Below are 27,214 nucleotides of genomic sequence, written 5' to 3' on the forward strand. Positions count from 1 at the left end.
AACTTAGAAAAACAAGCAAAACAAATGGGTCTTGTGGTAAATTAGGACAAAATAAAGTACTTTCTGTCAACAAACAAATCTCCTGAGCGTCTTGGGACCTACGTCACTGTTGACAATTATAAGTTCGAAGTTGTGAAAGACTTCGTTTATTTAGGAACCAGCTTAAACACCAAAAATGACGTCAGCCTAGAGATTCAACGAAGAATTACTCTTGCCAACAAATATTACTTCGGGCTAAGTAAGCAATTGAGAAATAAAGCCCTCTCTCGACAAACAAAAATCACGCTCTACAAATACCTTATCATGCCTGTCGTGCTGTATGGTGCAGAAGCTTGGACAATTACCAACAGTGATGAGAAGGCGTTAGGAGCATTCGAGAGAAAAATTCTTCGGAAGATCTATGGTTCCTTACGCGTTGGCGACGAGTATCGATTAAAATGGAACGATGAGCTGTATGAGCTATACCGCGATATTAACATAGTTAAGCGCATAAAAATTCAGCGGCTACGCTGGCTTAGTCATGTTGTGCGAATGGAAGAAAGTGCTCCGACTAGAAAGGTATTTGATTCGGTACCCGCAGGTGGAAAACGCGGTAGAGGACGTCCGCATCTTGGGTGGAAGGACCAGGTGACCAACGATTTGGGGGCGCTCGGTACTACCAACTGGCGTCAGAAAGCAACTAATCGGGCTGACTGGCGGAGGCTACTCGACGCGGCCAAGGACGACACACGTCTGTAATGGCCAACTAACAAAAAAAAAAAAAAAAAAAAAAAAAAAAAAAAAATTTCGTTTGTATGAGCGTGGCACTTCTTTGTACTATAGATTCTTTGCTTGTACTTTGATAAACGACCTAAAATGTTGAAATATTACCATAGAACCGTGTAGGCTATCAATTACATAAATTATAAAATTTATTTATATTATTTAATTTTAATTATTTTTTTATTATTTCTTAAATATAAGAAATAATTCCAAGACCACTGATGATGGGTACACTCGAAACAGCGATATAGTCAGCCAAAAATTCAATTAATTAATAAAACAATAAAATTTTGTTGCTGTTGTTGTAATTTAATACTATTCGAAACACGTCTCTATTAAAAAGAATAGTTTATATTAAGAATTTAGTTTCTTTCATCAAAACAGACATTAAAATTCAATTTAGTAAATATAAATTTATAAATTCAATGCATTTAAAGAATGTTTTTTTTTGTTGCTAATGTGTAAAGTTTATTTAAAAAATCTTTATCGTAATTATAATTATTATTTTTATATATTCCAGTTCATTTAAACAATATGTTAACTTCAGTGTCGGTTTTGCTTATGATCTGTGTGCTAATTGTGGAGATAAAAGCATTGCATAGATTTAATTCATTTGCTGACCTTATAAATAAATTAATTTAATAATATTTTGTGTATATTGTTAGGCCCTTGAACTTTCAATAAATATCAATATAATTCACAATACATAAGTGAATGAATGCACTAGTTTGAGTAAGTAATTTAGTTAATACTATGTGTAAGCACACAAAAAGTTACTTATAAAAAGTAATTTCCAACGACTTGTTTTATGGCTTAATAGATCTTTTTAAAGTGATTAAATCAAAACTCATTTTGATGCAAAAGTCAGTTATGATTATAGTTAGCGAACTGGCAACGTTGTCGAATTTCGTTAATGTGTTTGCATAAGAATAAGAAGGCATGACAATAATCAAAAAATAGAAACGTAAAGACATGGAATTTGCCTCTATTCAAAATAGGAAAAACAAGTCTGTTCAAACATTTTTTTTTATTTTTGAAATCCATTTATTTTATTACAATCTGTCAGATATAAATGACAAATAAATGACAATAAGTAATATATATAAATATAAATCGTAATAATAGTTATTACGATCTAAAGAAAGGCGCGTATGTACTATACCCAGTGACATATCCATATATATCTAAAATAGAAGTGAGTGACCTACATATACATATCTAAAATGTCTCTCGATGTTTTCCTGCTCAGCCTTGTAAAAATGTTGGAAGAGGACATCAGGTGTGTAACCAGTTCAAACATATATAAATGATCGAACTTATTATTTAATGTATGTTCGCTATTTTGTTAGTGAAGTCAGCAATCAAACTAAATAATTTTATTTTAAAAACATGTATATTACTAAGTTTTGATAAATAAAATACTACCGAATTGCGTCGTTAATTTTATATTTTTTATATATAACAAATATATAATAAATTAATATATATATAATAATTAATATATATATAATTAATGTATCCATATATTTAATATCAAAAAATATTTGTTTTTGACCACTTGTCGATGGAGAATTATTTTTTAACTCATTAAGTATCGACAGAGCACTTTTCTGAATTCGCATTTGGCTCAATTGCATTCTTCTTTGATTCTGATTTTCTATGCAAATGGATGGAAGGGACTCAATTTTTACGATAACTGGACTTTTACTTTTTGTGATTTGTTTGACCTTCAAATGTGTGATCACTTCTCTATAGTGTTTTAGTTGGAGCTAAACCCAGAATTCTCCCAAAGTCAGCAGTTTTTTTCTCCAAGTTAAAAACTTTTTAAAATGTCTAACTTTTGTTCCAAGGATATTTGTTTTCGCTTCTGTCTCATTTTTATACATTTCAAAGCTGAAATTTACATTACCACACAAATGTAAACTAACATCTTTTAACTAAAAACTTAATACATGTAAATCCCTTTTGAAAAGTGTAACCACAACAAATAAAATGGTAATCCTCTATGTACTCAAATATTAAAAATCGACGCAAATCGAAACACTACCGACGCAATTCGAAGTTAAAACTCATTTTTTTTTTGCAACGCAATACGAATTAACGCTAATCGGGGCGACGCAAATCAAGTGTATTTAACAATATCTGGTAGAGAAGAACAAGAAAAGTTTAAATTTGTTTGTATTCAATTATTATATGCTCATATGATTTACATATGTATGTACGTATTATTTTGTATTGTTTAATTTAGCTTAGTTTAGCTGTGTTCCCTTGACATCTGTTTCCAATGCTGATACTAGTATGTTTCTGTATCTTGATGCGATTTAAAAACCAAATTCGAAATTATGAATAATAAAATTATCAACATATCTAGTTTTTAATTTCCATACAAAATTTTTGGAGCTTTTAATTTCGCAAATATTTCACTTGTAACATATCTATATAGCTAATCTTTGTAGTAACAACAAAAATTGAATATAGCTTGTAAAATCTCAACGATATCACTATAAGGGAATAATGCTGTTGTTGAACGCATTTTAAATATAAATACTAAACTAAAATAAGCAATTGAAATGAATAAAAACAAATAATAAAAACGAAAATAAATTCATAATAACGGTTATAAGTTCTTTTGAGCAGTGACATGACTGATGGATATAAAAAAAACCGAAAATTTTAGATGAAAAATTGCGAAAGCTTCAACAAAAATGTATTAAATTATTTAACGTCAATGTCAACAAAGAGTAGTTTATGAATAATACTGGAATATGTGTTCTACTCGATCTCTTTTGGTCTCAATGGTATTACCTAATATTAAAAAAATCTTCCATTTGCTCAAACTTTGATGTGATGGGGAAAACTATAAAAAAATCCAGCAAAGATAAACTAGAAACAGAAGGGGAATGTTTTGTCTGTATGATGGATAAATTAAAAGACAACTTAAAAGGAGCGCAAAAAAGAAATATATATACATACGTATAGTGGCACTAGCAAGAACATGTTTAAAACAAAAACATATGTATACTATAGCTAAATTTGAAAAAGGTTATACAACTGTAATATTATTGAAGAATGATTATGTCGTTAAAATGACAAATGTTTTAAATTATATATATGATGTCATACAAAATACTTTGTAAAAATCCAAGTAAATGCTTACAAACAAAGAATAACACATTATTTGATAAGCTCATTAATGACAAAATTATAAGCAAGAATGTAAATCCCTAGGATTTATGGTTCAACAAAAAATCACAAGGAAGATACGTCACTTAGTCCAATATACTCTTACATCAACTCTCCCTGTGATACTTCATGTAAATAAAAAATGAAAAATCTAAAAAGTTTAACAACGAATTTTATACGCATTAATAAAAAATAATAAAACTGCAGATGAAAATAGAATTGTAGCTAAATTCGTAAATTTGGCACATCTCAATTTATATAGTAGACAATAAAATCATACAATTATACACATATTTGAAAATGCATTATCTACTACCAAATAGTTCCCAAAAAGCAATAACAATTCCTGTTTTAAAAAAAATGACCCGAATAGTAGGTCTGTTCCACGAGCTACTCATAGTAAAACACAAGTAAAGTACAAACACAAATAAAATGCCAAATAACGTTCTTTATACAGATTTTCATGGAAGAGCTTTGTGTAAAGTCTAATGAGAACACCTGTTCCGCGCAAATAAACAATACAAACATTTAAACTCTAGCCAAAACAGCTGATTCACATATCAACACAAATTTTACTTGTAATAAAATATACGTGTAAAGTCAGTAACATTTTGAAATTTCGACAGGGATGTAACGCGTTTAGATGCTCTCATTTACTCGAGAATTTGCTGGTGGAACGCAATTGTGTGTACACAGTATTATTTAAAGTTACTATTAGCAGCTTATGGAACAGGTCCAATGTTTTGTCCTGACTATTGTTGAGCAAGAATTTATTTCAAAAAAGAGTGAGATGGGATTTTTACTTGGTTTAGGAACCATTATAGTAGCAAACACAAATTCTTTACAGAGAAGGTGCATATATACAGCTGGTTAATGTCCTCAAGAAATATAAGACTGACATTACCGCCTTCCAGAGAATGCGATGGACGGGACAAGGATGCTCTAAACGAGAACATTGTAACATCTTCTACAGCTGCCATGCAACAAAGTACGAATTCGAAGGTCAAGAAATTTGGTCTCAACATTTACACCAATAAACGCAAAGCTCGCCAAAATCCATATTAAGGCAAAATTTTTCTACATTATTCTAATTCGTGCACATGAAACTTTCTATAAATAGCTTGATCAAACATATGAACGCAGTCCCCATCATGACACCAAAATCATTATAGGAGACTTCAACGTAAAGGCAGGTAAAGCAAGTATTTTTGATCGGAATGTTCAGCCTTCATACAAAAACTTAGCAGTACCAGATATCAGCATCTTAACATACATAAGGCAACATGGCTGTCACCTAATCAAAACACAAGATCTCAAACTGATTACGTTGTGATACACGGAAGGCATGCTTCCAGTATCTTGAATGTATGTACTATCCGAGGAGTCAATCATCATGTTGCAGCTAAGAACCGTACACGTCGATGACAGGATCGATGAAAAAGGTACGTGAACAAGCACAGCAAAAGCGTTAAAAATCTGCAATCACAACAGACAGCTAATGACTTCGCTACTCGACTCTTCCAGTATCTAGAAAATGTGTCTGAAGAAACCATTATATGCGCGCAATGGAACCACATCTCCAACTCTATGCGTACCGCTGCAGAAGAAGTGATTGGCTATCACCGTAGACAAAGCAATAATTGGTACGACCAAGAGTGTCGTGATGCTACCGCAGAGAAAGAGGTAGTATATCAAGCCACCCTGCGGTCAGTTGTGACGCGCTCTGCTAAATAACGATATAGACAGAAGAGAAGCGAAGAGAAACGTCTTTTCAGGCAAAAAAAAAGGAAGTAGAAAGGCGAGAGTGCGAAGAACCTAAGAAGCTGGACGACAGGAATATAACTTGAAAATTCTACCAAAGAATAGAAAGCCTGACAAATGGTTACAAACCCGGAGTTAATACCTGCAAAGATGAAAATGGTAATCGGGTGATAGATGTGCAAAGCATTCTTTATATTTGGAGGGATCACTTCTCGAACCTATTGAATGGCGGTGGTAATAATTTTACTATCGCATAAACATATTTTTATTTCGCAAGTCAGCTGTTTCTATTTTCTTCTTAAATTTTATTTAGTTTATTGATCACAATACGTTAATATTAATTAATATTAACAATATGAGGTGATGTTATTTGTTTGGATACATTTCGAAAAAATCTTCTTTTTGGTCAACACAACGATCAATTCTGAAGTGTACTATCATCTGTTCATGAATTATTCACACGTGTAGAAAAGGCCAGCATTAATCAATTCAAGAGGTAATGTTCCAATATTATAAAATTTCATATCTGGCACTTTCTGATTATAATAGCCGTAATTTTTTCTTTCAGAGTAGGAAAAAAAATAACGTTAAATCAATCTGGTTGAAAGAAATTGGCATCACTTTTAAAATATGTCGTGTTTTTTTTTACATATGTTTTTTGTTGTGTTGTGTACAATATGGTATATAAAGAATGTACAATTTGAAGTTTAAAATTTTGTAATTCGTTTTGTATATATTTAAATTTATTTATTTATTTATATTTTTGAATTTTTTAGTAAATGAAATGCGCAGTGATTCGAGTCGGTTGCAGGATGAAAACAATGTTGCTGTCCTAGATATTGTAATTGAGAATTCCTCCTCCAGTTCTTCGGAAAGGTCTCATTCAGAATAAAAGGAGCACATGAAGTGCAACAACTTTGAAGTAACGATGCAGATTTTAAACTCCATTTCTGCTTACTTACATAGATAGTTCAACCTGATATTAAATATCAAATAAAGAAACAAAAAGTAATTAAGAAAGAAAAAACTTTATTTAAATTGACATTAATTATTCACTAAAAGCTTAAAATTAATTAAAAGTCACAAAGCTTTTAGTGACTAATTAATCACTAAAACCTGTTTCAATTAGTTGCAATTTTCTGTCTTCTCTTTCTGCATCCCTGTTCCATTTATTTCGTAACATATTTTGCATTTTGTTTAAAGATTCACATTTCCTTTTTTTCCTTACCCTCTACAGTCGTTTTCTTCACTGCAATCATGTCGCAATATATCTCCCGAAGGGATTTGCGCATAATGCCACGCATGTTTCGTAATGTCGAAATTGGTAATAAGGATAAAATTTGTGGAAATAAAAGTGAGTCTGATGATGTTTTGCCACTAAACAAAACTGCTGGCAACGAAACTATTTCTTTCTAAAGCATCAAATAAAGCATCGATGTCACTGTGTATCTTTTGGCATCGATGCCACTATAAACTGTTGGATATTTCACCTATAAATAATTAAACCGCACACAAACAGTTGTTGCTAGTTCTCTTATATCAGCGCTAGCAAAAGTGCAAGAATATAGAAACTTATTTTTGTCAGTGCCAATAGTTGCATACATATTTGGTGTTAAGTAGTGTTGGAGAATTCCTTTAAGTAGACTAAACGAGATATACAAGCGAGATATACAATTCTTACATTTCTACCACGAATATATTGATTTCACAGCAGAGAAACCTAGATTTCCGTAAGAAAGACCTCTGTTTACGTCATACGTCACACATCGCTAACGTTCCACTGTTCCTACCAAATAAATTTTATTGTAGGACTGAATCTGGAATCCGGCGAGCAAAACCTCAGCGAAAAAGGTTCGTTATAGTTATTTTACGTATTTTATTGCGACCAAAAGACAAAGTTCTCCTAATTTTTCTGAAGAAGGTCTTTATAGAAGACGATAAAATTTTGTATTTCATATATTAACATATTTTTAATATCCAAATATAAATATGCATTCAAAATGAGTGATAACAATTCGTGATAACAATTCGGAGTGATAACAATTCGATAGACCAAATTTTTTTTTGAGTTCACCTTTCACGACTCCATAATAAGTCTTCCTAATAATTATAATTATAATTATTTTTAAAGCAATAAAAATGTATAGACAAAGTAAGCAAACTTAACCACCGTTGAGTAAACAGTTTAAAAAGAAACATTTTTACGCGTAAGTTGTTAGTGCAAGTTTAGTGAGCTTTCTCCGATTAGCTTTGTGTATAATTCAAATTAATGTGCTGAATAAAGGTTTGACACTTACAAATAGAAATTTGTAAGCAAATATGAAATCAACTATCAACATTTTTCAGTTCACATATTAAAAGCTGGGCCTTTTACTCGTAATCAATTAACATACGATACGTCACTTTTAATGCATTCACAAATAAATTCGCACTGCCCTTATTCAACTGTATTCTTCTTTTATTGGCGAAGTGACGCACTCGTATTATGTGGTTTGCTTAATCCACATTGCTCAACATTCAGTGCAGATTTGGTTTCAATCGTGTTATTTTAGGAAGTTTCTTGTTCAATTAACTCTGCTATAAAATTTTGAAAGTGGGTCAATAAATAACATTTTTTTCTATTTACGCATCTTCATTTTTAATTTGTGTTTGCGTACATATATTAGCGTATGAGAGTTCGCTTTTCAGTTTTGTTTAGGAAACAAATTTGATTATTTTGTTTGTCTTGAACTGAATTTTAGGTTTCGACGTCTTTTGCTTAACGATTGCATGTATAAATTTTTGTTTTACTTGCTCGTATATCTATCTACCTATCTACCTACGTCTGTTATTTTACAAATTATCTCAATACTAGTAAAATACACCAGCTTGTCATCACCTTTTAATTTGCTTAGGTAGCCTTAACCTTTGGTGGTGAATTGTTAGTCGTAAGCCAACCTCATAAATCTGTGTCAATTACATAATTAAATGTTCACACTTTGCTCTCATAAAGCAAAACACGAATTTACGTTGTTATTGAAATTATTTATTTACATACATACATATGTATGCATATAAGATATCATGCGTTTATGTACATGGTCTTCTTAAAGTTACTGTTTTTGATTTAAATTAATATTCTGAATTATAAACTGAATATGTGAACAATTTTAAAATACATTACTTATGTGATGTAACAAATTTTTGGAACTTAATTTTCCTATTTACCTTTTTTCAAATATATCAAAGAATTCTAATTTACAATTATAGGCAAACATAAATTGCAATATTTTTACACAAATTTCTTCTTACACAAATTTTGAAAGTGTTTGAATAAAATTTTCTAAAATAAAAAACATGCAGTCAAAAACCACCTAATATCTCAAAAACAATTCACCAAATTAACTTAAATTTATAACCACTTCTTAGGTCATTAATAACCTTTTAATATGCCACTACTATTGTTTTTACTAAAATGGATTCAAAAGGTGTAGTATTTTTATCTGGTATCTATTACCGTACGTTTCTTCTTTCAGAAGTAGCAAACAAATATTCGCAACATACGAAAGAAAACATGTAACGCAACAACAAAGATGTTACAAATTTCAAAGTTAGGTTTTACTCGCAAAAACTATTACGTTTCAGTGCAGCCAAGTTCAAAAATCAGTCTATTGTGAATGTTCACTAGAAATATGTTGCAAAATTCCAATATGAGGATTTCATTTACTTATAAATTTAAACACATAAATAAATAAATTAATTGAAATAATAATAACTATTTAATGTTTACAATTTTTATATTTCATATTGTACACAACACAATAAAAAACATGTCAAACACAAGCATTTACCATGTTTAAAAAGTGATGTCAATTTGTTTCAAGCAGATTTAATGCTGTTTTTTAACAACACTGAAAGAAAAAAATACGGCTATTGTAAACAATTATTTACTATAATTATTAAATTTATTTTATAAAAAATCTTAAGTGAAGCGACAAGCTCCCTACATTCTTCCATATTAACTAAAAACAAATAATCAAGCTTATAAATGTGCAAGCTGTGTAAAACAGAAAGTTTACTACTTTGTTTAGATAAAATTTTTAATTGTGTTCAATGCTACGAAAAAGACTTTCTTCGGATGGATAATTAACTACAACTCCATAACATAGTTCCAAATTTCTTAACTAATCAAAGTAATATGGTGTATGATAAGTTTTTTAATATTCTGCGCTACTTCTGAAAGATGAAATTATGACTAATATCCTTCTGCAAATAAAATAATTTTGTGTGCATTATTTAAGTTATTAAGGTCGTGTGCGAGTTAGGCTAAGTTGCGTTCTAAATGAGGGAAATTCTAAGTTGTGTCGATAATGTAGTAATGTGTCGATACTTAGCATATTTTCGAGGTGGCTAAGTCGAGACTAAATCGCCAGGGTTCCCATTTTAGTATTTTCATAAGATAATATTTACATAATTGAATTCAAATAAATATAAGAATATAGAAAATGACAATAAAAAATAATTTAATTAAAATGTTTTGTGTTATTTGTATTGAAAAAATTAATAATCGCTATTAGGAAACTTTTAACCGAAAAATGATCACTTTTAGCATATATTTTTCATTATTTAATGAACATTTGCAATAAATTCTGTAAATATTTGTATTTTCTAAAATTTTAATTACTTTTATTTAATATTATAAACATTTCTTTGATAAAATTTTATTATAGTGGCTGATTCCAAAAAACAAAGTCAATTTCTTTTCAATGACTTGGCAATCTTGTTTTGATTATTTTTGACATTTGAATAATTTGTTTGTGTTCAACATTGTTTGTAAACAATTTGTATATTGAAATGGTAAAACATCTTGATCCGCTTTGGCAGCCAAAGTTAAAAAGTCCACAGAAATGTGAACCTGCCTTTAGTTTGGTAGTTAATTTCACTGAGCTACCGATAAATGATGTAGTACAAAAAGCTGAACATGAAAAAGATGTTTTTTACTTTGTCAAAGAAGCCAATCTTCGAAGTTTTGCAAATGAAGAACAGACTGCTTTACATTATGCTGTTAGTGGTGGTCACTTTGATTGTGTACGTTCTTACTATCATTTAATGCAAATAGCAAACTAATTGATAGAAATGTTCAAACATGTTAGGATATTACTGATAATAATGATATTCGTATGCTGTTGTCTTCATAACAAATATAATTTTTGACTTACCTTTTAATTCAGGGCCCTGTTGCACCAACACTTTTCACTTTGCAAAACTTATGAGTTACTTTTTTTTGCAAAGTAAAAGTGAAAAGCGTTGCACCAAAGACTTAACATAATTTACTTTGCACTTTGCAAATAAAAATTTCACTGCAAAGTCTTTGCATAAAATGCAAAGCAAAGCGTTGCACCAAAAAATTAGATCACTTTCATTTTGTATTGGTTTTTGAAAGCATTTCGATTCTGTATGTATACTTGTTTTTTGTTTGTTTGATATTTTGATGCTATGAGTACATGATTTATGCATAGTATGTACTTATGAGTTTAATTTTTGTTTAAAATAAAAGTTTTTAAAATAATATTTTATTTTAATAATTTATATTATTACAATTTGTAATATTTGTATAATTTTAGTACAATTATATGTTATATATTAATACAAAACACAAAATTTTTGTATATGATTTCTTTTATTGATATTGAATCGTAGATAAAGAAGTTGTATATATCCATAGAAACAATTTTTATGCTTTTAATTTTTTTTGCAGTTTGAAAAGTTATAAAAAAAGAATTTAAATGTAAAGAGTATGAGTATGAGTTGTTTTAACAACAATTATATTGAAAAACAAAGTTAACAAATATAATAAGTTGCTTTTATATAAAAATTTAGTTGAAAATCTGTCATTATTATTTAATTTTAAAATATTATAAGTTATTAAAGTATAGTTTACTTGTCGCTGTGTATTATCCTAATACAAAAGAAACCTACGCATAAAGGGCCTAAATTACTGATTTTATTTAGAACATTTCTCTCAATTTATACATTTTTATACATTTATATATTTTTATCTTATAACTAACTTAACTAATTTTATTAATTTTAGTCTTTAGAAATATATTTTTATTATCATAATTAGATACGGATAATTATATATTTAAAAATGTTACAATGTTAGCTATTATAGGATATTTTTTACCCATGTTTTTTCTTAGTTCATAATTCGGAGAATTTGAACGATAACAGACTTATAATAATAATAAACTGATCATTATAATAAATAAGTGTTCATGCTTAAACAATAATTCACATAAAATATTTATTTTAAATGTATTATAAATTTTTTTTAGAAACTGAACTCTTCAATTCTCAATTTAAAAGTATTATCCGGTAATATATCCCTTTAATTATTGCAACTAAATTTATTTGAAAAACAGCAATAATATTTGCTTAAACTAATTTTCTATTTATATTTTTTTAAAACTATTTTTATTTATTTATTAATGATTTCTTTCATTTTACGCATTGAAAGAAATCACTTTGCAAAATTTGCAAAGTGAATTAATCATTTGCAGTTTTTTTGTATTTGCAGTTTACTTTTGCAAAGCGCAAAGTAAAAAGTGTTGGTGCAACAGAAAGTGCAAAGAAACCAGTTTTTTGTCAAATATTTCACTTTTCTTTTCATACTTTACTTTTCATTGAAAAGTACATTGGGGCAACCATTGAGTATAAATATTATAGAGTAGAAATCTGAAAACAAACTCAATTTGCTAAGTAGACCTGTGGGGGCGCGGGTAACAACGTTACATGAAATAGAGAGCACAATGAATTTCTCTACAACGTTCTATAACATAGTGAGCACGTGCATGTAAGTTTTTTGTTATGATTTTGTTTCCTTGTACTCTATTTTGTACCCTTGTGTATTTATATTTCATTGAAACTAAATATCACTTTTCAGCACCAAATTTAAATAGAGGAATATATTCTATTTTATGGTCATAGGCATAGGCATATGAACATATTATTATTTTTGTTTCAGAACTTCCTAGAAATAAAGGGTACTCATGTTTTTTTTAATGAATTTTATTAGTTTTGGGTTTATTCTCATATATTCCTTACATTCCCATATATATATATACATATATACGTATATATAATATACGTAGAGAAATAGATTTTTGGCCCCAAATACGGAAAGAAGATGAGGTTGTAACTGCACCATCAGAATTGGTTAAACATTTTTATATTTATTCTTTTTATTTATTTATTTATTAACACATGAAGCTCATAATATATACATACATACATATGTGTATAATGAAGCAATTAGTAAGCCTTTACATATACATAGATATTTTTAAAAACAGTTTTAAATCAGAATCAAAACAATAAAAATAATAGTAGCATTGTTTCTGATATGAAACAAAAAAAACCAAACTTCTTTTTACGCTTACAATTTCTTAATATTGGATGCAAAATCAATACAAACATACCTACATGCTGAGAAATAGAAAAGAAATATGTAAATATATACAGTGATGAACAAAATTATTGGCACAGCAAGCAAATTGAACTTTTGCACTATTTTTATCCTGTTAATAATGCGATTTTTAATAGTTCAATTTGCTTACTGTGCCAATAATTTTGTTCGTTACTGTATGTATGCTAGTAAAGTGCACATGCAATATGAAAGCACTCAAAAAGACTAGAGTAATATTTTTTTCCTACATATACCTTCCTAATAAATTCGCAGAAGCACTGATCAATATAACAAACGACGAAAAGAGTTATTTGAGAGAATCGTTTTGCCCTTTACTTTAATTTCCAAAGCAATTCAGAAAACAAGACATGAAGAGAATGGAGTGTTTTTTGAGTGCAAAAAGGTTGCCAGCAGCAGCAACCTCATACAAAAATTTGCTTGTACGAGATTGCTACTCTATAATATTTATACTCAATGGTGCAACGCTTTGCATTTTTTGAGTGTTTTCAAAACTTTGCATAACCATTGAGTAAAAATATTATAGAGTCACAATGCCATAGAAATTAATTTTTGTTCTAGGTATCTACTACTGGGTACCCAAATCACTCAAAACTCTGCCGACGTCGCTTCAGTCGTTTTTGCTTCATACCAAAGAAGATTTTGCAATATTCTCTGCTTCATAGGTTCAAGAAATTTTTATATTCCTTTTTTGTGTTTTTTTCTCCTTTTGCTCTTTGAGGTGTTGTTATTGCTTCCTTGAATTATAATGTAAGTAGTAAAAAAAATTATTCGCTATTTTATATTCATTCATGCCTACTTGCTTTGTGTTTAAATATAAACATATGGACATTGATATTTTTGTATGTAATTTCGGGGGCAAGAGATATCAAAATTTTATTTGCAGCATTGAAACAATTTTTCATTGTGATGGCATTTGAAGAAAGAGTTATAATTGTTTTCGTAATTAATTGTTATTAAGTATGGATTTTCAATTTTATCGCATTTACATAATATTTATATTAAATCTTAGGAAGTAATACAATCATAAGAACACATACATATGTATATAAAATAATTACCAATAATTCGTAAAACATTTTTTAAAAATAGTATGATTTAGCTTTGCCAAATGTATTACAATAAAATTATATAGAAATCGATTTAAGATTAAACCTTCAGTTTATATGGCAGTTTGAATAGTTAACGCTATTTTACATATATATGCACTTAAAAGATACTGAATAAGTATAAACGGAACATCAGTACAAGGGGTACAAGTGTATCGACTATTAGCTTTTGCAAGCGAATAATTGCCGAGAAATGGAGATTTATTTAAATAACTGCATAATCATTGATAGTTACTAGATCGACATACATGAAAGGTTATCGTTAATTAAATAGAAATGACAATTTTCATGTTACTAGTTGCGTACTAATTTCCAGACCACCTTTGAGGTATAATGCATCGCGCGTTTTTTTTACATGGTGTCCCCAGGAGGCCTAGTCCATGTTAACGAAGAAATTTTGTTTAAAAAAAATAATATAGAAAAGAGATTTTTTTACTATTTCAAAGTTTTTTTTTATTATTTGTTCTCTATTTCGACTATAATTTATAATCGTTCTCAAGAATTTGAAGAACTTTAGTTTTTTATATTAATATACATTAGTATTTTCGACAAAAAGATTTTTTGCATATAAATGATAAAGAAATATATTATCACACATAAATAATTGGAAAATAGAATGGTAAAAAAGAAGAAAGAAAACAACCTGCAGAAGATTTTCCGAAAATACTCCAAATCCTGCCTAAAATCCTACCACAACAAGGGCCAATGACAAAACGACAACAAACAATGCTCAGGAATAGAGGAATATCACCACCAATAAGAGAACACATTTGTTCTTGCCGTTATTAGATATATATATGATACATTATTTTTTATTGTTTATATGTAGAAATTGCTTTGTTTAAAATATTAATGTATATTAACACAAAAAATTATAAATTGATCAATATCCCGTGAATAACCATAAAAAATAGCAAAAGTTTCTACGTAGTAAATATTAATATTTACATTTTTATACATATTTATTAACACATGTTTATTAATAACTATCTTAAAATTAATTCACTTAAACTATTTTGAACAATAATAAATAAATTATAAATAGATGTTATTAAGCCTGTATAAGGGCAAATTTGTAATATAAGGTCATATAACAATTTATGCCTTAGTCGATTTCACTTTCTCTACCATCCAAAGGAATTGCTTACGAAGTAATATAAGCAGAATAAAGTTCAGCAATTCAATTCGATGAAGTCTGCAGGCCCCAATAAACCAACTCAATAAATTATGGTAAAGTAAACTGAAATTTCTTAGGGTTTTTTTGCAATGCACTTATGTTAAAAGTTTTCAAATTTATTTATTTTTTTATTATACATCTTATAAAATGTTCCCAATGGTAATATCAAATTTACCTAATTTACCATACTCGAAATTTTGGTAAATACCAACATTCGCTGCCATACTGACATAATTTATCATTTTCCTCAATTTACCATCAATTACTTGAACTCGCACATGGTCAATTACATACAATTATCTTATTTTAGCTAATACTAATATAACATACATATAACTATTATTATACCTGATTAAAACAAAAAATTGAAATTGGTTGCATTTGCTTCAAATGTTCCTAATATAAGATCAAAAAATATTCATATTCTTTCAAATAAAAGTACATATGTTTATAAATATACATTTATACTCATACATATATATATGTAGGTCAGTAAACTTCCAAACAAGTAGGGATGATTGTCTTATTTGCATTATGAAGTGATATTAAATGCATGCAATTTTTACGTGCTGCTTGCTGGTGCCAAGCATTAATTGCAAAAACAAATAATTACACCAAAAACTAATTTCACTCTTTTCTTGTACTGCCTGCCTTCGTAAACAAGCAAATCTGTTTTTTGTTTTCAGTTTTGTTCTTCATTCATCAATAGTAAAATTTTTAGAAAGAACAAGCACAAGCGCGGCCGATCTAGCAGCAGCGCAGAAAGAAGAAATATCTTCACTCCGCCCTCCCGTGCCTGTTGCTGAAAATTTTAAAATTGAGTCATTGTGACTCTATAATATTTTTACTCAATGGCATAACTCAATTTTCAAATTAATGCTTTATGTTCTCAATGAGAGAAAAATGTTAAAAAACTCATAAAAATTTGCAAAGTGAAAAGTGAAAAGTGTTGGTGCAACAGGGCCCAGATCTTGTAAGGATTGTAAATACGGTTTTAGTAATTAATAAATAAAATAAAATTTGATTTATTCAACACAATTATTTTCTGAATTTTTTATATATAAACCTGGCTAGATTTAAATTTACTTTGTGACAATAACTCTAAATAATAGTGGCCTAAATAACTTCAAAATAAGGGTATCATTAGCACTGGTGGCATGTAAAATATTGAATTTTTGCCTTAACGATATTATTTGTTTCAAAAATATTAGTACTACTCTTTGCACCAGATGCTTTTAATAATTTGTTTGTAAACTACATTGAATATTTTTTTGGTCTACAGCATGTCTTGAGTCGAGAATCACTGCTCTAATTTATGCAATGTCTGCAAACATTTTGTTGTTAAAGCCGAGATAAGTGCTTTGATTTATTGAATTCTACTTGATCTCGTTTTCTTACGAACGATGAAACTTTCTCTAAAGTTTTTAGTGGCAATGGTTAGTTGATGCTGAGTATGTCCGAGAAAAAGTCAATAATCCCCTAGATTTTTATTGTACTGTGGCATGTTACGAAATTTTTTATTTAGAAAACGCAACTCAGGAGGTTTTGAAAAAAAATTTAAAACAAAACATTTTTTATATAAATTAAAATCATCTACAACTGTAATAAAATATATAGTAATAAGACCAAAATTTTAATAATAAAAAAAAAATTAATTATGCGTTTCTCACAAAAAATTAGCAAATACAAAAAACGTAAATGTTATATTTAGTTTTTAACTTTTAATTGTGAAGATCCAAGAAATAATTCAATTACAAATCAATAATCATTTTATAATATTCGGTGTATAAATATATAAAAGTAATAATTAATAATAATGATAATTTATGTTATTTACTGAAATTATTTCATAATTACCTTTGGATATTCTTCTAGGAATCTCTTTATCAATATGTTAAGACAAATATTTAATTAAATTAATTCGAAAATGTGTGCAATGAAAAAAATCCCAAAAAACTTCCCATTTGGTTTAGCATCAACTTAGCCTAACTCGCACACGTTCTATGTTTATAATAATAATTAATCAGAGTTATACGGCGTTTACATTGGCCGAAAATGGCTCATTTTGGTCAAAAATCGAAAATGAGTATCGAATGGCTCATTCTTGCATATAAAATTTCAAGCACAAAAATGAGCAATTTTCTCACATTCTGTATGAATGACGTTCGAATGCATTCCACATACGTTCCAAATGCAAAGGAATCCATTGAACATACCCTAAATGAAAGCTCTTCATGGCATTTTGACAGTTTGAAAAAGCTGTTTTTAACATATTTACAAAAAAAGGTAAACAAATGTTTGGTGGTTGCATTTTCTTGAAAACGATGCACTGCTTTTTAGAACTTTTACTTCCCAAAAAGTAATTAATCGAAGTTAAAAATATGTTTTAAGTTTCTAATGTAAGGTTTGAAGGCATATTTAACCTTCATGCAACATTTTTTTGGCCTGTGCCAACATGCAACTTGAAAAATCAGCTGTTGAAATGAGAACAAATGAAATAGAACGAATGTAAACACTTTCAAATGGCTCATTCAAAATGAGCCATTTTCGGCCAATGTAAACGCCATATTACTTTAGGTTTCTTGTAATTAAATAAAAAAAGTAATAAAATAAATTAGAAATTGGGTACTAAAAAGGCTAACAGCAGGTCGATTCCACTAATCGCCATAGCTAAAACTCCAATCTCTTCGCTAAAATTCTTAAATAAGCGATTCGTTTATTTTAGGAGAATAAGCGATCGTGTGATTCTGCTAACATTATCTCTTCGCTAAACTTATCCGTTGATGTGGATAATGCTGAAATGCATGGAAATGTCAAAATAAAAACAAAAATTGTAAACAAATATCAGCTGTTGGAATTATAATTTAAATTTGAAATTTAAAAGCCGATACTGTAGCAAAAAAGTATTAAGCCATTGTGAAATTTTCATTAAAATTAAATTAATATAACATTGGTGTGTGGATTAATTATATAATGGACTATTTAATAAGAAAGAAATTTTTTTCTGGTGATAGGAGAGATTCACGGAATCATTTACGTTTAAAAGAAAATGTTTGCGAAATTTTACAGACCCCTTCACTATATCTGATGAGCGTTTTATTGAAATATTTTGTCTTTCGAAATATTCATGTAAGGTTTTATGGCGGAAATAACTCCGTACATGGTACCGAAAAGTTGATTAGATGGAATTTCAAGAGACATACGCGTACTTGTTGCTTTGCGGTTTTTGCTCAAGGTAGGTTGATGTTTAATAAGCGTCTATGGTAAGAGAATTGTTGTTTTTTTGTCACATTTAACAGCTGCCGAGGGCACCTATTGTATATTTCAGTGCACAGTATATTGAAAATAAATCCAGTTCCTTATTTTGAAACAACTCGTTTCGTTTCATAAATCAAGAAATAATTTCCGGGCTCCATGATACATTCATATAGACACAAAGAATAATGTTTTTGAAAAAAAAATTATTTGGTTACATTTTATAAAATATGTATCCAAAGATAAAACAATTTAGTCATTTTAAACAAAAATATTAAAGCGAACCCAATAACATGCATAATATTTAGGGTTGTTTTAAAGGAATTGAAAAATTACTTATTTCTTACTGTGTTCACAATTATAATTATCAATTGTAATATCGATTTACAATATGTGTGTAGGGAACATGAAACTTTCTGCTGTTCATATACATATGTGTAAACGTATTTTATTAGCGTTTAGAAATACCCGTACCATCTGGCATTCTTCTAAACCTGCACTTTGTGAACGGTGTGGCAACGATTGAATTGGTGCTTAAATGACGTTTCGCTTAAGTGTGAGCTGAAAACGTAGTAACAGTTCTATGCTTGCAAAACTAGTAGTTTTCGTTTTTATATTAAGTGTAATTTTGGGAGGTAATTATTTTAGTTTTACTTTATAAAAAAAGTTAAACTAATAAAATTTGTTTTTAGACTACTCATTAATGTACTTTGATACTAAAAGCAAGGCTGTGACAGTCGTAAAATTTGTGCTCTATTTTTAATATAACATTTTTGCAAAATTGGAAACTTCACATCTCAAAAGTGCAGCAGCATTAAAGAAATGAGCGGAGGTAATATATTTACTGAAGAAAATGGCATGCGACGTGATAAAGTAGTCATATTGGATGCTGGAGCTCAATACGGAAAAGTTATTGATCGCAGAGTGCGTGAGCTTTTAATTGAAACAGATTTACTTCCTTTAAATACGTCAGCGGCAGAGATACGTGCTAAAGGGTATCGAGCTATTATTATATCTGGTGGACCAAATTCAGTATATTTAGATGATGCACCGTTTTATGACACAGGAATTTTTAAACTGAAAATACCTATACTTGGAATTTGTTATGGTATGCAATTAATTAATAAGGAATTTGGTGGTGCAGTTCAAAAAAAGGATGTTCGAGAAGATGGCCAGCAAACCATAGAAATTGAAACAAGCTGTCCCATTTTTAAAGGGCTACAACGAACACAGTCTGTATTGTTAACTCATGGTGATAGTGTAGAACGCGTTGGTACAGGTCTTAAAGTAGGTGGATTGTCATCGAATCGTATCATCACTGCCATTTATAATGAAGTTCAACGTGTATATGGACTTCAGTTTCATCCAGAAGTGGATTTGACCACAAATGGCAAACACATGCTGTCGAATTTCTTATATGATATATGTGGCCTGAAACCAACTTACACACTAGGTAGCCGAAAAGACGAAGCTATACAATATATTAAAGAGCGCGTTGGGAATAATAGAGTTCTAGTTTTGGTAAGCGGCGGTGTAGACTCTACTGTATGCGCAGCTTTATTACGCCAAGCCGTACATCCCAGTCAGATTATTGCATTACATGTTGATAATGGATTTATGCGAAAAGAAGAAAGTGAAAAGGTAGCTAAATCGCTGCGTGATATAGGTATAGATGTTATAGTGCGTAAAGAAGTATATACTTTCGCTAAAGGTACTACACGAATAAAACGCCCCGAACAATTTTCTACTGTTGAAACACCAATGCTATGTGAAACGGTTAATCCTGAAGATAAACGTAAAATAATTGGGGATATTTTTGTTAAAGTTGTGAATAAATTACTTTCTGAAATGCAATTGAAACCAGAAGAAGTTATGCTAGCTCAAGGCACTCTTAGACCAGATTTGATTGAATCTGCATCACATCTAGTAAGTACAAATGCAGAAACGATTAAAACGCACCATAATGACACAGACCTAATTAGAGAATTACGAAGAGCCGGTCGTGTTATTGAACCATTGGCAGACTTTCATAAAGATGAAGTTAGAGATTTAGGTTACGATCTGCGCCTTCCAGCAGAGTTAATTGAAAGACAGCCTTTCCCTGGACCAGGATTAGCAATACGCATTCTTTGTGCTAAAGAAGCTTTTGCTGGAAAAGACTACTCAGAAACACAAGTCATTGTAAAAGTAATTGTGGACTATAAACAAAAATTAAACGGAAAGCATGCTTTAATAAATCGTGTAAATGGAGTTACTACTGAAGAGGAACAAAAAGAACTTATTCGAATATCATCCTCTTCTCAATTGCATGCGAGCGTTTTGCCAATACGTTCCGTAGGCGTGCAAGGGGATAAACGCACTTATAGCTATGTTGTTGGTCTCTCTTCTGCCCATGAACCAAACTGGAGTGATTTGATTTTTTTGGCTAAGATTATACCACGTATTTTACATAATGTTAATCGCGTTTGTTACATATTCGGTGAACCAGTAATACATCCAATCTCTGACATTACATTAACAACTTTAACTCAGTCCCCAATAAAAACTTTACGTCAAGCTGACTGGGTTATCAATGAGGTTATAATGCAAGCTGGTCTAAACAGAAAAATTTCGCAAATGCCAATTATTCTTGTACCAATTCAGTTTGATAGAGATTGTACAGATCGCACGCCATCTTGTAGTAGATCTCTAGTTTTACGACCATTTATAACGCGGGATTTCATGACTGGTGTGCCAGCTATACCTGGTTCGCTTCACATGCCAATGCCAGTTCTCACCAAGATATTATATGAATTGAAAAAGGTTCCAGGCATATCGAGAGTACTTTACGATTTAACATCAAAGCCTCCTGGTACCACAGAGTGGGAATAATTATATCAAACTTTTACTTTATAATTGAATTAAAACCACGTAATCTGGATTAAATGCCTGCGTAATCATCTAATTTTAAGTAATTGTATTGTAAAACCTGCATAAAAAGTTATGAACATAATAAATGTGATCAACAAACATTCAAATATTTTTATTTCATTACAAATATATATACAGTATATTTAGTATTATTTGTTTTTATATATGTTAGAGGAAATGGTTGTTCAAAATGTTAACACGTAGTTCAATTTAGACAAATTAAATATGAATAAAATTTTAATTATTTGTTTCACCCCGTCTAAGTACAGTCAAATTAAAGTACTTTGAAGTTTTAATTTTATGTTTATTAATTTTATTTTAATTCTATGTAGATGACGCATGAAATTTATCGTTGATTTTTTTTTTGTCGATTGAATTTCTTGAATAGTGAAGACAGAAAACGGAAGAGAAAATAATAACAAACATAAACACTAGATTTTCACTTAAGAGGAAAACAACACAGAATCCTTTAACAACAGATTTTGATTTATTTTTTACTTTTTTCCTATAATACAAATGACTTATGCCCTATTTCCCATCCTGTTCTATACTTTCCTAACCTCTTCCATTTTTTCTTTGTAAAAAAAAAATTCTATTATATTTTTAATCCTGAAAAAAATTTTCTAAAATCTTTTTTTGTAAAAAATCCTTTTCTGTGATTGTTTTTATTTTAGGACTGACGTGCGGGACGTGCGTTTTCGAATCTGATTTTGGGTTTGTACTTAATTGTAATTTCAAAAAATCTGGACTGTTTCGAGTACGGAATTTGGGAGGCCTAAAAGCACATTTTGGTTTAGGTAAATTAACAAAATAAGAAAAAAATATTTTAGATGTATATAAAGTTAAAATAAACTAACAAGCGGTTTTATAAATACTAGCTATTAGTTGTATTTTGTATTAGTATCTATTTTGTAATCAATAAAATATGTGGTTCGAAGGATTCTATGTATGTTGAAATCTGTTGTACTGTAAATTAAATAAAAAGTTTAAGGACACATATTACGAATTTCTAAAGTACTTACATTTTATTATTTTGATTGCTAAAAGGTTTCAGTCTGGGCGATGAACTTGGATTCGCGGAGTCTCTTGGAAATTTGGAGGGTGGTAAACGCCGTGCTATAAATTTTAAAAATGGACCACCTAATTTAGTTGGAGTACTCCCAGCATCGCAACAAACTGTAAGTCAATATTATAGATCTTAAAATAAATCATCTATTCTCGTACTTTTTCTTTTTAATGGCGCACTAAGTATTCTCAAAATTCGAAATCAGAGAAACGTATTATTTCGCGTTCGACAGGCACCCAATCGTTTACTGTACCATTTTATGCACAAACTGTTAAAAAGCCAGCACCTGTGTCTTTAATGACTGAAGCGAAGCCTTTACCACTAGGTGTACCTGCCTTTCGCCCTATACCGAAGTCTGCAGTAAAAGTACCGATAGCTCAAAGGCGCTCAAGCATAGCTGTAGATACTCAAAATCCACGCGTTAGCATTAATAACAAATTAGTTGAGAGTGCTCCTATGTTGGCGGTAATCATTTTTATTTGTTTAAATATAAAAATAGAAATTTCAACCACTTCTTTGTTATAAAGAACGAAAATCGTACTTACCATGTTATGAACCCTGTAGTTGCTGAGTCCGCAACTAGTATTCTACAATCTAAGCAAACAAGTGCTTTGACAGTGCCCGTATTTCAAGCAATGCCTAACTCCATATCTAGAATATATTCACAAAAAAGCGAAGGATATAATCAAGAGCACAAACATCCGAATTACTTACAATTTGAGGAACCAAAATTCGATTTAAAAGATGTAACTGTTGAAGAATTGGCAGCTACAGCTAATGTTAGTGTTGAGACCATTAAACATGCAATCTTTGTGCGTGAACAGCAAATGAAGGCTGAACACCGTGCATTATTGGCTTCTAAACTGCGTCAGGAATTTTACCGCACATCAACATCAACATCAACGACAAGCACAACTACACCGAAACCAAATGTTAATGCAATAGGCAGTCCTTCAATACAAAAGCCGCAATTAAATCCAAATGTCGCTTATGAAAATAAAGCATCGCAGGTAAATGCATTGTAATATTTTGAGAAAAAATTTTTATCTTTGTTGGACTGGCTTTTGCTTATCATTACAGGTTATGAATGCACCGAAGGAATATTATCCAGTCGGTTATGACAAAAATTTTGATGATAACTTCAAATCAAAAGTTGATTTACCACCAACAACTTTCATATGTAGCAAACAAAAGCACTTCCCTGGCTTGTATGCAGACACTGACCTTGGTTGTATGGTAAATATAGTTTTGGGTTATATAAATACTTGCTTAGTCTGTTTCGAATGCTTAACTCTTATTTTTAAACTTTAATCATTACAGGTTTTTCATGTTTGTGCGCTTACTGACGACGGCCTAGTTCGAAAGTCTTTTCTGTGCCCGGAAAATACTTTATTCGACCAAACGATACTAAAGTGCAATTGGTGGTTCTATGTCGATTGTAAATCAAGCAGGAGCGTCTATGACTCAAATATCCCAATTTCAAAAAGTTATCAATTGATGAAATCCCTTACGTATTTTTCAAAATACAACAATCAGGCAGAAAATAATAACGAGAGTGCAATCTTGAATATGCAGGTTTTGCAAGACACAATGGCTGCATCTGAACGCAAAATTGATGAAAACAGCAAACAGAAACTAACAACCACAACGGATGCTGCGTTGATTATTGAAGAACTTAAAAATTCGAGAGAACAAACAAATACAAAATAGGCACAAATGCAAAAGAAATTTAGTGTAGATTTATATTAGCGATGTAATTTTAGAAGAACAACTTTCTACAAATAAAAAGTTGTCCGAGTTGTCAAAGTAGTCATCTTAAAATGAACCTAATATTGTTAAAAGATAATTTTAAATTTAAATTTAACTCAAGACTAATACCAATAGTTTTGGCTTACTTTTAATATAAGTTATGAATTTGTTATTTTTATTATAAAACTAATTTGGTTTAAAATATTTATTTATTGTTTTCTTCTTTCCTTTCGGATAATAAAAAAATTAATATGTATCAAATATATCAAATATTTTATATTTAAATATTGTATTAAATATTAGGCTAACACATTGATCGATAGCAACCGCAAACCATTAACCACACGGTAGTCAAGGTGTGTGGTTGTTTAAATTTAATCTAGTATCAACCGTATTGTATTCATAGTGTAATGTTAAAATGGATTAAAATAGATCATATATAATATTGTTGATTGGTAAAAAAAGATTAACTATACAAACATCGTAACCGAGATTAGCGATAAAAAGCGATGATAATAGGCTTGCAATGGTGTTATAAATTAGTTCTACTTAAGCAAACAAAAAAAGGTCGAAATTATTCAAGATGAAAGGTGTTGTGTTTCACTATGACAGTTCTAGAGCATACATATTTTTATTAACCCGGCCTAAATTGAGAGATATTTTTTAAGTAAATTTGATACTTTCATTAAATAGCTATGACATTAAATCTTCATTCTTTATCATTCATTACTATTTCCTCAACATAATTTTACTGACAAAAAATTGACATCAAAGGAAAACGTCGACTTCAAAGGAAGTTTGCAAAATACAAAACCGCACAATTCTACAGTCAAAGAACAAAAGCTTTTTTCAAAAACGTAGTTAAGAATGAACAATATTTAACCTAAAGAAATTTTTCTATGAAAAATAACCTTCATTAAAAAAAATTTTTGATTAAAAACCCTGAATAATTTTTGGACATTATTGAAGGCAGATTGTTGAATATATCAAACGAGCAGTAACGCCAAGTTTAAAAAATCTCGCAGAAAGACTAAGCTATTCGCAGCAATTTAAAGTTAAACATAAAATTATTATTTTTTAAATGATCAAATAAATATAATTGCAAGCAGAACGACATCGTAACATAATAAATAAGCGTAAATATGTAAATTAGGTATGGTAGTTAGTTGCAAGTATCCTTCGCTGCATTAATCTTGGCTTCGTGTGCAGCAGCAGCAGCTTTATATGCAGCTGTTTTAGTGTTATTGAAATCGCCTCTAGCTTGACTTAATTGACGTAGCAGCTGTTCCACCCTCGATTTAGCGGCTTCCAATAATTGCGTTTTTTCAGCAAGTTCTGATTGGGCGCCTTGAGCGGCTTGCTCAGAGTTGCCAACATTTGCTTGTGCGGTTTTTACCGCTTTGGAAAGTGTTTTTAGTTGTGATTGTGCTTGTTGCGCAGCCTGCATTGCAGCATTTACATTACATTGAGCATTCTGTAGGGATGAACCCACCTCTTGAACAACTGCTTCAGCTTCCCGTACTTCTTGTTCTAACTGTTCTACAATTTGCTGCTTACCAGCTAACGCAGCTTCTGCTGCTTTCGCTGCTGCCATTGCCTTTTCAGCCAGTTGCGCCTTAACTTGATGGGCTGCAGCTTGACCAGCAGCTGCTTGTGCTTCAGAGGCAGCTTTGGCCTCTTGAGCAGCTTTTTGCGCTATATTTGTGGCTTTCATTTTAGAATTTCCACCACCCGGTCCACTATTGCATTTGTCTTCACAACCATTTCCATTGCCATTACCGTTTCCACCACCTTCACCACCACCGCTTTCGTAACCACTACCACCACTTTGTTGTGCTTCACCAGTAGAATAGTCTGAGAAGTATGCTGGATTGTCATAAATCATACGTTTCAAGTTATGTGTTCTATACTAAAGTGCGAATTAACTAATTAAATAAAAAGTTAGTTTTGATATTAATTTTCGTATTTACCCGGTGTCGCTTTATGCGACGGCAATAAACAGTTACATCTATCAAGAGAACACATGTCAAAATGATTACGGAAAAACGCATGTTATTGGTATAAAAATAAAATTTTAATGCTTTAATTTCAGATAAAATTTATTTCATTCAAAAATTTATTAATGTTTTCCTTTTAAGTCAATTCCGACTCGATTTTCTTAATTCTGTTTTCATTTGTTATATCTTTAATTTATGAGTTAAGTTTATGAGACTATTAAAATGTTATAAAAACGCAATAAAATAATTGTCGGGCCACTTAGCAAATTAGATATTGATTCTTGTTTACAATTGGCTTGAAATTCCATTTTTTGTTGTGATTGTCTTAATATAGTATAGTCAATTTAATAACAGAAATGTATTAGCAAACTAATAGATTGAGTTTTGAAAAACAACTTGAACTTTCATGGAACTGGCGAATATTCGGTAATAGATAACAAAAAGTATAGATATGAAAATTTTGAAAGAATATAGCTTTTGGACGCGTATCATACAGTTACAAACTATATGAGTAAAATTTTTTTTGTACCTTTGACCGACAGATACAAAACCAGTCATGGAACAGTACGCTATTCCGGTAATAATGAATAAAATACCATGAAGTAATCTATACCAATACCAAAATTGCTTAGGTTTGCTAACGTTGGAGTCCAAGCCTTGTGCAACAAAGCAAACGTTAGCACAAATAATGTGTGGCTCCCTTATTTAAATAGAAGTGAAGCAACCTGTCAAGTCTATAATCTTGACAATGTCTATAATAGTAAAAGCTGATGTCTCTGT

The 27,214-nt window shown here is 30.2% G+C and overlaps 3 protein-coding genes across 4 annotated transcripts in view; 2 read left to right on the forward strand and 1 right to left on the reverse strand.

Moving 5' to 3' along the window:
* The window catches only part of LOC119683141, a 74,408-nt gene extending 49,856 nt beyond the window's left edge, over positions 1-24,552 (forward strand). The window contains exons 2-7 of one of the 2 annotated variants that reach the window (XM_038096752.1): positions 22,297-22,419; positions 22,670-22,800; positions 22,872-23,153; positions 23,216-23,698; positions 23,769-23,924; positions 24,009-24,552. In XM_038096752.1, coding sequence (XP_037952680.1) covers positions 22,297-22,419; positions 22,670-22,800; positions 22,872-23,153; positions 23,216-23,698; positions 23,769-23,924; positions 24,009-24,398 — 1,565 coding nt within the window. In that variant the 3' untranslated portion in view covers positions 24,399-24,552. The remainder of the gene's footprint in view (positions 1-22,296; positions 22,420-22,669; positions 22,801-22,871; positions 23,154-23,215; positions 23,699-23,768; positions 23,925-24,008) is intronic. The other variant, XM_038096753.1, reaches the window with a different exon arrangement.
* Positions 19,225-21,723, forward strand: LOC119683140 (GMP synthase [glutamine-hydrolyzing]). Its single transcript, XM_038096751.1, has 2 exons — positions 19,225-19,347; positions 19,405-21,723. The coding sequence occupies exon 2, from the start codon at positions 19,535-19,537 to the stop codon at positions 21,581-21,583; it is 2,049 nt and encodes a 682-aa protein (XP_037952679.1). The 5' UTR covers positions 19,225-19,347; positions 19,405-19,534; the 3' UTR covers positions 21,584-21,723.
* A 974-nt stretch (positions 24,553-25,526) lies between the features above and the next one.
* On the reverse strand, positions 25,527-26,530 carry LOC119680024 (tol-Pal system protein TolA-like). The gene is made up of 2 exons (XM_038092641.1): positions 26,408-26,530; positions 25,527-26,346 (listed from the first exon to the last, which is right to left on the reverse strand). Exons 1-2 carry the CDS (start codon positions 26,486-26,488, stop codon positions 25,600-25,602), a joined length of 828 nt encoding a protein of 275 aa, XP_037948569.1. The 5' UTR covers positions 26,489-26,530; the 3' UTR covers positions 25,527-25,599.
* Between the last annotated feature and the right edge of the window lie 684 nt (positions 26,531-27,214).

Source organism: Teleopsis dalmanni, chromosome 2, assembly GCF_002237135.1.
Source record: "Teleopsis dalmanni isolate 2A chromosome 2, ASM223713v2, whole genome shotgun sequence".
Lineage (NCBI taxonomy): Eukaryota > Metazoa > Arthropoda > Insecta > Diptera > Diopsidae > Teleopsis > Teleopsis dalmanni.